The 14867-nt window shown below is 37.5% G+C and overlaps 2 protein-coding genes across 4 annotated transcripts in view; one reads left to right on the forward strand and one right to left on the reverse strand.

Moving 5' to 3' along the window:
• Positions 1-54: 54 nt before the first annotated feature.
• On the reverse strand, positions 55-9642 carry LOC105462562 (uncharacterized transporter C38C10.2). Of its 3 annotated transcripts, XM_011709253.1 has the most exons (6): positions 5042-5171; positions 3868-4081; positions 2415-3240; positions 2012-2331; positions 1584-1828; positions 55-871 (listed from the first exon to the last, which is right to left on the reverse strand). In XM_011709253.1, exons 2-6 carry the CDS (start codon positions 3926-3928, stop codon positions 683-685), a joined length of 1641 nt encoding a protein of 546 aa, XP_011707555.1. In that variant the 5' UTR covers positions 3929-4081; positions 5042-5171; the 3' UTR covers positions 55-682. The 3 variants fall into 3 exon arrangements, with proteins under 3 accessions (XP_011707555.1, XP_011707557.1, XP_011707556.1); XM_011709255.1 differs by lacking the exons at positions 3868-4081; positions 5042-5171 and adding an exon at positions 9228-9642; XM_011709254.1 differs by lacking the exon at positions 3868-4081.
• Positions 6403-14867, forward strand: part of LOC105462561 (2-hydroxyacyl-CoA lyase 1) — a 10027-nt gene continuing 1562 nt past the window's right edge. Inside the window, exons 1-9 of the mRNA XM_011709252.1 lie at positions 6403-6516; positions 7979-8220; positions 10169-10310; positions 10586-10670; positions 11390-11571; positions 12235-12411; positions 12503-12744; positions 13039-13224; positions 13303-13378. Coding sequence (XP_011707554.1) covers positions 8176-8220; positions 10169-10310; positions 10586-10670; positions 11390-11571; positions 12235-12411; positions 12503-12744; positions 13039-13224; positions 13303-13378 — 1135 coding nt within the window. The 5' untranslated portion in view covers positions 6403-6516; positions 7979-8175. The remainder of the gene's footprint in view (positions 6517-7978; positions 8221-10168; positions 10311-10585; positions 10671-11389; positions 11572-12234; positions 12412-12502; positions 12745-13038; positions 13225-13302; positions 13379-14867) is intronic.

Consider the following 14867-nt stretch of genomic DNA (forward strand, 5'->3'; position numbering starts at 1 on the left):
CTTGACACGGCATTCTATAACGGACCACGTTGAATTATATAAAGATACAAAAGGTTCAGGTAAAGAGTACATTCATTATTACGCTTTTATTATTTTGATGTCATCCTATTCTTGTGTATACACGAGATGTTCCGGTTTGATAATTTCAAAACATCCGATATACGCATCGGTTGACTGCGAGGATAAAATGAAATAACAGGAATGACAATTTTTTATTCAACTATATAACATAAGACGATGGTATATATGTAAATATAATATAGGATGTGATAAATGTGTAAAGAAATTTAATGAAACGACATTGTCAAAAATGCGAAAGGGTAGATAAATAACGAACTCGAAGCTACGCAAAGGTGAGCGATACGCGATACAATTGTCATACGCATTCTTTAAGTGTCTTCATTTTATGAGATTTTTTTTAACATTTTTATTTTGGGCTTTTTTTTTTTTTTTTAAACAGCCTAGCGTCTCAAAATTTTTTTGAAAAGTCTTGATTCTTCAGATAATCTTCAGTTCAATTTTTAAAAATCTTCCTCCAAGAAAGTTCTCATTTTTCAGTCTTTCAATTAAATGTTTCCTATTGTATTTAGGAACATTCTTGTCAATAATATTAAATTTTTCTATCGTGCCGTTCGCGACGCGTCATTGCTAGATTTGGAATAGAACTTTAGAACCGTCGCGTTTAAGTAGGTCGCGCGACAGGCTCCATTCTTTGCCCAGCCTCCACGTTTTCCTTCGGGTCCTCCTCGAGCGGTCGAAGTTCGTTCCATTTCTGTATATTACCGCTACCTCCGAACAGGAACACGAACATACTGCCAATGCACACCCCGCCACCGATCCAGAAGAGTGTCTGCCACCTGTCGATCGGATTCTGGTGGAAAGGAAAAGATTTATGTTAAAATCTTCATATAAAAAAGGATTGCAAGTGCCAAGTAGTCACTTAATTGGAGGAGGTCGAGCGGTACAATTTAAACGCGAAAGATCAGAGAGCGGGGGACAATCCTTTCGTCGCGACAATCGGGGGATCTCCCGTTCCTCGCGTAAGCGTGGTTTCCGCTTGCGTAACGTCGCGTGCGTCCGCTGTCCCTCCTCTCCTTCAACTCGAAGAACCATCGTCCCGTCGAGGATTACGCTCAAGCCGCACGATTAAAATTGTCGGTTGTTACGGAGATGTTAACGGACATTTCAGGTGTGGATAAGAGAGCCGCACTCGCCGCGTTGGGCCGTTCATGTCACGTTATTGCCACGTTATCATTACGCAACGTCACACAAACAAAAAATGACAACTCGAGGAACGTTGAAGATCTTGACGATCACGATTAACCGCGCAATTATGCGAGCTGTATAGTTACGCTGCAGTTCGCATACAGAATAGAAGTAATGGAATAGATACAAAGAATGGATAATATCATATCGCAAATAATTGTCAAGACAAGGCCACGAGGGAAAACATTTGAGAAAATAATTTGAAAGACAGTCGAATCGACTCAGATGAAGTCTGGATAATAATAACTTCCGTTCAATAGCTAGAGAAATTAGTTATACTTTTTTCAATTAAATTAATTGATTTTTAACAGACTTACCCCATATTTGCCGGCTATCTCTTCGACTATCGGTGGGATAATCATGCCGGACATGCAGCCGATTGTATTCATGATACCGTAAAGGAAACCAGCGAAGTTCGGCGCGAGATCCTGATTGTTCGACAGATTGGAGATAAGGGCAGCGCCGTTGAAGCCCAGTGCCAGGAACAGGAAAACGTTTGCGAGCACGAAGTCGCATCCGACGTAGCCGACCAATATCAAGAAGATTCCTGGTAGAAAATGCGCTGGAAGAACGGAATTCTGATTACTTAAATGTTAATCCGAGCCCCCAAATATTTTCTATATGATCCGGGAATTTCAAGATATTAATATTAATTATATAATGTATATATTGACACGATTGAAGAGACTCGCGTTTGAATGAAGTAGAGTTTGGCTCTCATCGCAATTTCGCGCAGTATGCTTACAGAACATAGTCGCGGATTTGCGCAAAAGGGTGACGCTGATGATCTGCTTCCTCTTGATGGTGTCACCCGCCCAGCTGAAGAAGAATCCGAACAGCATCCTGGCGCCCCACGGCGCGCCGGCCGCGGCGCCGCCCTTCGTCAATTGGAATCCCAGCGCCTTGGTCAGGTACAGCATGAGCGAGTTCTGGTAGAAGAACAGCAGGAAGAGATTACCGAAATGGCATATGATCAGACTGATAAACGGCACCGACGTTAATATCTGCCGTATCGGCGTCTGCTTCCACCGGGGTTTCTCAGCCCGCACAATTCCCGCTTGAGCGCTACAAGAGAATCACGTTACTCGATTGAATCAATTTCGCTGCGAAAGAAGAGAGAATCGGTGGATCTCTTCGTTCGAACTCACCTTAAAATATAGTCCTTCTCTTCGGCACTGATGCCCGGGTGTTCCCCCGGCGAGTCGTAGGCGACCAATGCCCACACGAAGATCCATATCACCATCAGCAAGGACGGTATGTACCAGCCGGATTCCCAGTTCATGGTCTCCGCGATACCGGCTATCATCGGATAGGTGAGTATGGTGCCGAACGTGCCGCCCAGCAGGGACCAGATCATGCGTGCCCGTTCGTGCGGCGGTGCCCACTTCGCCACCATGGTATGGCACGCGGGGAACGTGGTGCCGCCGGTGACACCGATGACGATTCTGGAGAACAGTAACGCGCTCCAGTGGCACTGCGCCAGGAACGGGCTGATCAGCGAAACCACCGCGGCCACGACCGACGTCCAGAGGATCGCGCGGCGCGGCCCGTATCTCATCGACAGCCAGCCGCCGATGAAGTTGCCGGGCACGTTGCCGTAGCTGTAGCTGGCCAGCAGTTGACCCCGTATTGTCGGGGACCAGTCGAACGGCAGGCCGCTGAAGAGCGCGAAGGGTGCGTCCGCCGGCCGTGTCACCGGCTGCGCTTGACGACGTTCCAGCAGCCTCCTGTCCCGCTCCTCCTGGACGAGATCCAGAACGTATTGGTCCAGGTAGCTGACTGGATCGAGCGGATTGACGATGACGTCACGGCGTCGTCGTGATTCGTCGAATACGCATGCACCGTTCGTGTAATTGACCGGCGCCTCCTCGATCATCGGCACCACCAGGATCGGCATTTGCAAGCGGCACGAGTAGCTGGTCCAGCAGGCGGTGAACATCATTACGCAGATCCAAATGCGTATCGGAAAACATCCTACAGGAAAAAGGGAATCTTTAGTGACAGCCTTCTCACTCGGCAAAGATTCTTTAATCTATTGAAATCGATCTGCGATTGTGAGATGGTTTATAGAGAACGTCCGAGAATGTATAATTTGATTTTCTTCCATTAATGAACTTCTATTCAGGTAATTCGATTTTGAACAAAACGCCGAAAATGTGAGTATTTTAATGTGGTTTATTATTATATATTAATAAAATTTAAATTATTGATGATTAATTATTTTTTACGAATAAGTAAAATTATGTAATGTCTTTATGGAGAATTTACTTTAAAAGTTTTAATTTATATGAAGAATTAGAATATTTAAAACTGAAAATTTTTGTTTAGAATTCAAATATTTTCTAAAAAGACTATCAAATTATAATCACAGATATTGTAAAAAAATATTTCTTATTTTTCTTTAATCGTATATGTCTGTGATGTTTTTTTATTTTAATATGTTTCAGATCAGAACACGTTTCTTCTAGAATATATCTTATAAATTATGTTATCGAAATAGGACAAGAGATAAATAGACAATAACCTTTAGTCTAATAACAATTGCCTATATCTCTCCTAACGTTTCGCCGTGATTACTTCCGTCGAATAATTCGTACTTACCTAAAAGTTTCCAGAAAAACGCTGGAGTGTGAAACGGGAGATGTTCGCGTAAAGCCCGCATTTAGGAACGTTCGGAGAAGCGGAAAAATTCACAGCAAAATTCGATTGACAGAATTTTGCGTTGCACTGCCATGCCAACTAGATTCGCGGATGCAGTTTAGTTTTTTCTTTCATATGTTGAATCGCAAATCTCGAATCATTTGCGTTTACAATTCTGTCAATATACACGTTCAGTTTATTGAACCATCGTCATCGCACCGCACTCTCGTGCACGTGACGAAGAGATTTTAGGTGATTGTAATTAATTGCGCGGTCTTGAGTTCTCTTTAAATGAGGTATATATAAAGCAGATGTTTGTGATTGCGAAAATATGCACAGATGTTTGTGATTGCGAAAATATGCAAACTATCTGCTCGAAATATTCCAAGCATTTTACAGACATATCAAGCTCACAATCTGGTTCATCATCCATAATGAAATTTATTAGTACAAAATTTTGAAGACGCTCGTGTATTCGTAAAAAGATCGTCATTGTTTTAAAATACGACAAATGAAAGTCATTATAGGCTTCGTTAGACTTCGAATATCGTTACATACACGCGTGTGTTTAACTTTTGTCTTTTTGTTATTGGCAGGCATAACCGCAGCCTTGCTGGCGCCTCACGTTTCCACGTACACAATTATTTCTTTTTCATTTCTTCACGTCTCTTATTTTTGCATTTGTAATAAAGATTATTATATATTATTATCGTTACATTTTATGGAATGTCTATTTGCATTTGACTCGATGTTCTTTGTACTGCTAACGATTCAGTAAAAACTTGCGCATATGCGAAAAAAATTGCGAAGTTCAAGAAGGCTCAGTAACTTATAAATTGTAACACAATGGACACAATTAAAGTGATACAATAAGAAAGAAAACTAGAGTTGTATGCCAATTCCATGTTTTTTTTTATATACGAAACTCTATTTTAATATCTTTAAATTTAGTTGATGGAACAGTATAAAAATGCTCGAGATTTAAAGGATTGTTAGAATAATTCCTAGTTTCAATTTCAGTTTTGAGTTTGTAATGAAAGTTAAAGTTTAACGCTAAATCTTTTAATTATAAAAATTTTGCAATGTGTGAAACAAATTCTGCAAATTCTGCAAGGAAGAAAAAAATTTGACTCACGTGATAATAATTGATAGAGCCGCAGCTGCAAATTTTGAAATTTTTGTTTCATGTTGAAGTTTCAATTCGGGAAATTGGCAAATTCAAATACACTTTTTCACAGATACGTGACGTTTTCACTTTTTCAGGACTCTCGCGCGTCGGTCATCACCGTTTGATTGCCGTTCGTCGTCTAGTTTCACAAAACAGTCATTGAACATGGAGCTTATTTATACCCCCACACAGGTAGCAAGAGCTCGCTCTTATAAGTATACGAAGACTTCGAGAGAACTAGTGGGAGAAAAATTTAAAATTTATCGTATTCGGTGAGTAATCTGCAAACCTCCAACGAGATTTTCTTCTGAAAATAAATTTTTTTGAACAAATAGCAAAATTTTGATATTGAACTGTCTTTTTAAAATATGGAATTTTTGCTAGATGTAACGTTTTCAAAATCGAATTTATACGTATTATGGAAAATTGCTATGACAGTTCTCTCAAAATTGTATAGTACTAAATGTGGTACTTCGATTGAACTTCCAGTACTGAAAATACATTCCTTACAGAAAAATTCAATTTAATACTGAAAATGACTTATTTTAAGTATTAAAAAAGCAATACTGTAATGTAATTCTTTTATTTAAAAAAAGTAATTAATCACTTATCTGCCAGTATTAAATTTCTGTAAGGGAGTATGTCGAAGAACAAAATAATAAAATACAATTATACAAAACTAATATGACAAAAATTATTATAGAGTTTCTATAAACAGATGTAAATGAATTACAATACAAAATTCTTAAAATTGTGCTTTTATTATAACAATGTAGCTACAAAAGAGAAACAGTTCGAGGACAGAACGTTTTACACGATATATAGCACGTTTTAGTGTTATCGACCCATTATACAAACGTAAATCGTGCGTGCACCATTAGGCTTTTATCTGCGAGGATGGTAAACCGATTTACGTGCGTTTCATTGTACTTGACATATAGTGTGATGTATCTACACTAGACAGACCTTGGCCTGACATTAAAGAATTTTTGATAAAAAGTATCGTATTAATAGATCGTATTAATCGAATTAAAAATTCTTTTATGGTTTTTTAAATACTTTTCTTTTATTAGACTTTTATTATTCTTATTTAGTAGACAAATATATAAATTCAAATTTTAACCAACATTATATCCTGAAAACACAAAAATATATTGCATATTTTTGCTTGGAAAAATATCACTAATAATATATAAATGGAGCTCAGAAATTGTTATTTCATACTTTACGTTTTGGCAAAGTAGTGACTTTTTAACAAAAATAATGTACTGGAATTTTTACTTATATTTTATTTTCGTTTTTAGATGCAAATGGACATTTTATGAGAAAATCTTTTGTCGTGTCCTTGTGATTAAACGTTCCGAGATAAAGAAATTGTCTTTAATTTGAAAATAAGACATGTTTACTACAAATCAGCTGACGCATAACTGGATAAACGCAAGGTCAGTTGCAACAGTATTTTTTTCCAAAGGGACGATCCTATATCAATTATTGTAATTTAATCTTATAGGGTATGCTTATAGTAAAAATGTACAGCGATAGTAAAAAATATGCGACTTGTCTTTATCATAAACTATAAAGGCAAGTCACAAAAAGACAATTGTAAAAAAGGAATAAAATTCTGATAAAGTAAACTTCGATGTCCTTGATATTTTTTAAATTCATAAAGATATATATAATAGTTAATTGTCAAAATTACAGTTTTGTACAGTTTTCTTTGTACATTTGAATACGTGACTAATTGATATTTATAACTATTTGATTCTAACAGAGATTGTAATGTTGCAATCAAAATGTGCCTATCTGAAAAATGTACAACAGAGAAAGCGACCAAAAGAAAACAAAACCAAAAAGATAGAGAAAGAAAACCACATAGATTCTGCATACATAGATTCTTTGTACTAAAATTCCTTTTTTCCCTTTGCTTCCTTCTTTCGTATTCAACGCGCGTATCACGTATCAATTTAAATTACAGATGGAAATGAGAATAAAATTCTTCTTTCTCTCTCTCTTTTTACGGTATGTTCCATTTATATATTTTTGGGAGACACTGCAACCTGTTATCGTCTCGCCATTTCACTATTTTCGTGGTAGCAATATTCGCGTTACGAGCCATTTCCTATTTCGCTTTCTACCGGCTTTCTACTCGTTGACCGGCATAACTTCGATTCGCAAATTATTGCCATATTATGCCGAAATTTTCCGTAACAGCTTAAAGATGTATATCATTATCATGGAATAAAAGTTTGGATTCAAATGGCAGATTTACAAAGGCACGGATAAAACTTTTTGATTGCAATGTATATATAGATAAGAATTTTATCCTTTATTTCACATACTTATCGTTCAGAATATATACAGGCTTGATTATATAAATATAAAGCACCTTCAATTTATTGCATTTTCTTGGAAAAGGTGGTAATAAAAGCCAAAGGACTAAAAAAATTATTAAATTTATTATAAAAATAAATATTATTTTTCAATAAAACTTTTTTAAATTTAATTTTATTAGATATATAATGTTTACGTCTTTGTGATGCTTCATATTTATAGCCAAGGCTATTTTGAATAAAATTTACTTTATCTTAATATCAGACAATTATAATCATTATGACTTTTACAAGTTACCATATTTCATATATGAATAATATAGTTTGAATAATAATTCGAAGTCATTGCAATTAATGTCTTATATAATAGTGATTTTAAATTACTATTTACTTTTCTTACATGAACAATAACTTAAAGTTATAATAATTATAGTGTTTCACACGTTGATTGGCGCGACGTAAATAAAAATCTATTCTCTCTATTTCTCGAAATAATTAAAATTTCTCGAAATTAGAAACCCCTGGAAATAATTTTAAAAAACCCTTGAAATTATTAATAAACGTTGTTTTTCAGCACGCGATGACGTCAAATAGTCATATCTGCGTATCAGTCTTTACGACTCGATGATCACCGCGGGTACAACGGTCGCGACAATTAGTCGCGACTCGCGAACGTGGCAGGGAGTTGACAGTTTACGTATCCGACGAAAGGCATTTATTCTCCCCGTATTAATCCGGGCGTGTTGAGGATCGAAAGAGGCGCGTGGCAGGATGAAGAACGGAAATCTAATCATAGCGGAGGCCCTGAAGGAGCAGGTACGGGACTCGGTATTTTTTTTTTCCGCACCGCGGATCTCCGGCGCTACATTTTAATGAGCCACCGAGCGTATCCTTGATTCCGGGATCCTTGCGGCACTCTCATTCGAGGAAGCTCCTGCATAAGGTCTCTCTTGCGTCAGTTCTTCCTCCCGGGAGAATCTCGACAGTCTCTCGACAGTCGTTTCGCAGAAAAAAAATTGCACGTCGATTTGAAGGTTATGGTCACCGTGGCGCTCACGTGATCGGATTTACATTTTTGTTTATCACGGCCTCGCTCTCTGACTTGGCGGGGAGTGCGAGGACTTGGGTTTTCCAACCGGCCGGAATTTGGATTTATTTTTATTCCATTTTTAACGCTACTTTCCTTTCTAATTATATCCAATAGATATATTACACTTAATTTTCATGTTTTATCGCATCGCACCACGTGCGCGACTTTTTCAAATTACGTTAATTGCAAATTGTTCCCGATGATAAATTGGAATCTCGATATAATTATACTTAGTTGTAAAATTGATAATTATACTTAATTGTAATGAAAATAAACCGCGCGGGTACATAATACACAATTAGGTAGAAGCGATGACACTTGGTGTAACATCTTCAAGCTGCGGACCGTAATATTAATAATTATATAGGTGCCGATAGTGAGCAACAATTTATATTTCTTGCACACGATTTAAACTGCAGGAGGATTCGATACGCTCGAAAAGCCGAAATGATGATGCGATTTGACGTAACAATCGTTGACAGCGGATGTCGGAGTAAGTCGAGGATAAGACTAATTTTACAGAGCACTTATTGCAGTCTGCATTCGTATTCTCGGACTCGCAATATAAAAAAATATTTTAAAAATGTGTGTGTGTGTGTGTGTGTGTGTGTGTGTGTGTGAGGGCGATCCTGTGACGCGCGCGCGTGCGCTTATCACAAATCAAATTTGTTCGTGCGGCGCGAATACCGAATCGGAATGCTCTTATCGCGATCGTACAATTATTAATACTTACGCTTTCTTGGCGGCGCAATTAACGGCGTGCGTTCATCGTGCTCTTGATGCATGCTGAAAATCAGATTGCTTTACCGGTCGTTCTTTATCGCGCAGATACCTATACAGATCGGTCGAAACTACCGAGCTACTGGATGCTGCGACAGACGCGGAGTCTGCGTCTCGTTTCCATTCCGCGCGAGTTCATCGGGGTTGTACATTATCTATATGTCCTGATAAAATGCATTGTTTATGTTACTGCGCGCCGCATTATCACATTATTAGACCGACTTCTTTAATGTCTTTTTTTGAGAACATATATATGTATAAGCAGATACGTACGGGAGAAAAGAGAGAGAGAGAAGATCGAGATTAGAGGGAACAGTTAGATGAGACTTGCTAACTTAAATTTTCTTTCAATGCATATTCAATTAATATAAGCTTTTATCGATCGATCCTGTTAATATATTTTTAAATGCAATTCTGATGAAAAAAATTTTTTTTAGAGCTTCACATAATTTCTCAAAATTTCTATATGAATTTTAAAATTTTTCGTAATTTCTATATAGTTTTATAACTTTATAACTTTTTTTTAACTAGAAAATTTCTCAGATTTTGTTGTTGGAATACTTTTTAGAAATGTTAAAAAAATCTACATCTTTCCAAAATTGTTTATATATGTGAATTCTAAAATATTTTAAGATTTTTAATTCACTCTATAATTCCGAAGAAAATTTATATAAAATCTGAAGAAGTTTACGATATTTCCTTAGAAATCTTGATGAATTTAAGATATATAAACAATTGTTAAAAATTAAGAGATAAAAGAAATTTTTTTCAGGAAGAAGTATGCAAAGATAGAAGGAGATCTATATGTGAATTATAATATTTAATTACACACATTTAGTTATGTCCGAGTTATTCCGGGATAATGTTTTCTATACGCTATATTATTATGCATAGGGCTTGACTTATGTCTTCGGCATCATGGGACACCCTGTGATTGATTTGGCTCTAACTATGCAATCCGTCGGTATGCAGTATCTGGGTTTCAGAAACGAGCAGGCCGCCTGCTACGCCGCGCAAGCTTACGGATATTTAACGAGTAAGTTGAAGTTTTTTTGAAATTATTTCAATATGCGCACTTGTAAATGTAAAATGGAAGACGAGGACATTTTTTGTGGCAAAACCACATTAATTTCCATTGCAAAACGCGATAATAACTCGTATCGTTCGACTGTAATCGTTGTTCAACAAATAAACTAGATAATAGAAAATTGAGCAAAATAAAAAAAGCAAGCTTATATGAAATCTTATATGGAATCTTTATCTCCATAAAGCTTATCTGATATCCTATATGAATGAATCTTTATCCTCCAGGAAAACCTGCGGTGGTGTTATGTGTCTCTGGTCCGGGGTTGCTGCATGTTATTGGCGGCATGGCGAATGCGCAAGTAAATTGTTGGTGAGCATTGACCCGCGATTCCTGCTATCTTAATAATTGGCCGAAGTTATTATTAAACGTAGTACGTTATTGGCAATGTAACTGCGAGAATGAATTGCTAATGCGTAAGTAAATTACCTGTTGCCTCTCTTATCACGCGATTCCTGTGCGATCTTAATTATTACACTTAAAACTAATAGCTCAAATCACATTAAACGGGGGTTACATTATTGGCAATAGCCGTGAGAGAAAAATATCACGAAGTATGGAGAGAAAAATATCACAGATTCACGTATTATATACATATTATACAGTAGAATCTCGCGACGGAACGGAAGCTGATTAATTAATTATTTTTCCGTATCTTACGGAACGATCGACACACGCGGCAATTTTCGACGCAATTTTGTTTATTGCCGTAAGGAAATCGTCGTGGAAATTGTTCATCCAACTGCCGTTTGTGATTACGATCTCATTGCATTGAAATCACGGTGCGGCGATCGAGACAATTACGTCATTGCGGTCTGTGGATTTTTCCTTATGAAAACATCTCGGGCACGTGGAACAGCAATTTTTGTTTTGCCATCTAATGAAAAGTTTTACGAAATCGCGTGTTGATACAAAGCCTCGCTTTGTAGCTAAAACTTATATAATTTAGATTTTCTTAGCGCGTTAGGAATAATAACCGTGAATATTCGAAATCGGCGCTTCTGATTGAGCACACCCGTTCGTTTCGGCAGGCCTGTGCTCATACTGGGAGGGTCCTGCCCGGAGGATCACGAGGGCATCGGTGGATTTCAGGAATGGCCACAGGTCGAGGCGAGTAGACCGTATTGCAAATACGCGGCGAGGCCGCCGTCAGCCGCGCTTATACCGCTGCACGTCGAAAAGGCTGTACGACTCGCCACTTACGGTAGACCAGGTATAAGGACCAGGCTTTTGTAGTTATCGAATCAAATTGGAGAAGCGTGAATTAGGACCGGATGGATTTAAAATATATTGGCGAAAGCTTTGCGATAGTTTGCAAGAATTTAACGTCTCGCGTATCTGAAAGTTTGGATTAATAATTTGTAATTTATAGCATTTTCTATAATGTCTTGAGATTTTAAGAAGTATATTTATCCGAATTATGAATTAAAAAGAAAGAAAAATGAGGAAGAGAGAAATAACTATCATTCTCAGGCTGCGTTTGGGGAGCGCGTCATTAACGCTATTGCGTCATTCTATCCTTGTTTTATGTCTAATGACTGATGAAAATAGAATGATAGCGCGCTTTCCAAACGCAGCCTGAGACTGATAGTCATTTCTCTCTTCCTCAATTTTCTATTCTTTTTAATTTATAATTAGGATGAATAAACTTTTACGAGCTTTTCCAGTCTTTTTACGATTGACATTCTTTGGATTTCCAAAATTTATTTTTGCATTTCTACGAGAAATGTATTTAATAATTATTTAATTATTTAATTTATAGGAAATAACAAAAAAATAAACAAAGAATTCTATTAACGTACGAGATATTTGAGCGAAATTTTAATAAGGTATCAAATAAATTTTTTGGTCTTACATTTCATTACATTATTTGCAGGCGCTGCTTATCTCGATTTACCCGCTACATTATTGACCCAAAACGTGGACGAAAGTAAGATTGCTAAGGTTTCATGCTGCCCACCGCCGCCGCTATCGTATCCCGATGCGACATTAATCCAGCAGGCAGCGAATTTATTGGTAAAGGCGAAGAAGCCTTTGGTGATAATCGGCAAGGGTAAATACACGGATTTTACAAAAAAATTTTCATTATTTCGAATCTCGTTTCTTTCCTTTTTTTAAATTCATTATGCCTTTTGTACGTACAGGAGCCGCTTACGGTCGAGCCGAACACCCGGTGAGAGAGCTCATCTACTCGACAGACGCACCCTTCTTACCGACCCCGATGGGAAAGGGCGTCGTACCGGACACGGACGAGCGTTGTGTCTCTAGCGCGCGAACGTACGCCCTGTTACATTCCGACGTCATTCTGTTGCTGGGCGCGCGATTAAATTGGATGTTGCACTTTGGACGTTCACCCAGATTTCAAAACAACGTCAAAGTCATACAGGTAAATGATAAATCGGTGGTCCCTGATACATAATTTCCTTGAGCATGCAATACGCTTGGGACGCGTCGAAACTTTTTAAAGAGCTCGCGGTGATGAGACTTCATTTTCAATCTTCTTCTCGTTTATCGAAATTAAATTGAGAGAACTAAATGCATTTTTACGAAATTGCGTGAGTGTTAAAAATATGTTTTAATCCAAAGATTGATTTATGCGAAAAGATCGAGAAAGATCATCTACACAAGGATTAATATATAACTGCTGTAAGCGTTCGTACATTGACATAAAACTCCGTAGATCGATTTGTGCGCCGAAGAGTTGCACAACTCCGTGCCGTCCGCCGTCGCGATACAATCCGACATTGCGCCCGCGACGGAATGTCTGACCAATGCATTGAGAAGTCGGAAATGGCGCGTCGACCGAAATCATCCGTGGTGGAAGGAGCTCGCGGCGAAGGCCGAGCAGAACAGGCAATCAGTTCACGTGAGTTCTGTTTTTAATTACGAATCGAAATAAAGATTTTCTCTCTGTATCTGATCAACTTGCTTTGTCCGTTTATAGCGAATGTCGATGGCTACCAGTGTACCTCTAAATTACTATACCGTATTTAAGCATATTCAAGATATTATACCAAACGGTGAGCATCTTGCATATATTATTTAGATACATATTCTATAAATTTTAATTTATTCTATAATATTTCGTAGAATTGGTGTCTATTTTTCAATTGCAGAAAAAATATCGCGAATACATATTTTGTGTTAATAATTAATAATGGAAATGGAATAAGTCATAAAAATTACTAATGGAAATGGAATGAAAGTCATAAAAATAATCTGGTACAAATATATAGACAAAGTATTTTTTTTTATAAAGTTAATACTTTAACTTAATAAAAAAAAATACTTTGTCTATATATTTGTACCAGTTTATTTTTATGACTTATTTAAATATAAAGGCACACTAATAAGTTCAGGGCACACTAATAGGGACAGTTACCCTATATGCATTCTGGATTGGAATCACTTTTTTCCTTCCTACCTAAATAAAAAATTCTCTCCTGTTAAATCTTTTCATGTTCAAAATCGAAATATATAATTGTAATCGCATGCATAATTACACTTAAAACGAATTGTTATAAAGATTTAGGAAATAAGAATTTTAACGATCACTATGTCCATTATATGTAAAATTTTCGTCGACTACAGTAACTTTTCGTACACAGAAAACGTTTTCGGCAAGCTACTGTAATATCGAGCCATTCATAGAATATTAACGACATATAAAGAAAAAAATTCAATTTTGATGATTTCGAAATATGTGGCAATCAGATGCATGCAGAACGCTACACGCATTTCCGGCATTTCGAGATATGCATTCGCATGTCTCAGTCGGCAGGCATAATTTGCGGGAATAACTCGGTAAAACGTAGCGTCAATTGGAGTTATATTAGAGAAAGAAAAAGATTGTCGATTATATATTTTTAATCGAGCGTAGCCAGTGCTCAACTAAGTAATCAACTAATTGTTGTGCACACCTGTACTAGCTTATCTTTGGCGTCGGCGAGAATACCAAAGTTCTTGTACAGCTTTTCGATACTGTCGGTACTCATCGTGAAGATTTACACGCGACCTAGATGCGATCGTGGACGCAAGATGCACGCAAAAGATGCAATTCAGTCTCGAGATCTAACAAAACCGGACCACGCCAAACACCACCAAACACGTTATAAATTGTAATCGTCGAGCGCACAGGACACACGAAACGACAAAGATGGCAGCGTAGAGGCATAAATCGAGAAAAAAAGAAAAAAGAGAAAAAGAGAGCGGGCGAGTTTCAACCATAGACAATAAGATAGACTGCGCGCCCAGCGCGCCCCCATTGAAAACATGGTAGCAACATCTGGGGTGCGTTCCGTATGCCTAGAGTCCTAGATTATCAGAGAAGCGCGACCGGCTTATGGCAGTATCGCAAAAGTACTAGAAAATATTAAAAATGGCATCGAATGGCCAATCATAAGTTTGATTTATTCGGTAGCCATTTATAATAGCGATAAATCAATCTTATGATTGGCCATTTGCGTGTCCAATCAGGACTCGTAACACCGGTCGCGCTTCTCTGATAAT

Source organism: Wasmannia auropunctata, unplaced genomic scaffold (assembly GCF_000956235.1).
Source record: "Wasmannia auropunctata unplaced genomic scaffold, wasmannia.A_1.0 LD336097.1, whole genome shotgun sequence".
NCBI classification, from domain to species: domain Eukaryota; kingdom Metazoa; phylum Arthropoda; class Insecta; order Hymenoptera; family Formicidae; genus Wasmannia; species Wasmannia auropunctata.

Bases quoted from the DNA above. Each gene is read 5' to 3' on its own strand.
- LOC105462562 (XM_011709253.1), bottom strand. From the start codon at position 3,928: ATGCGGGCTTTACGCGAACATCTCCCGTTTCACACTCCAGCGTTTTTC. The intron at 2,332-2,414 runs GTGAGTTCGAAC...ATTCTCTTGTAG, and splicing joins GAGAAGGACTATATTTTAAG to CGCTCAAGCGGGAATTGTGC. The intron at 1,829-2,011 runs GTAAGCATACTG...CCGTTCTTCCAG, and splicing joins CAAATCCGCGACTATGTTCT to CGCATTTTCTACCAGGAATC.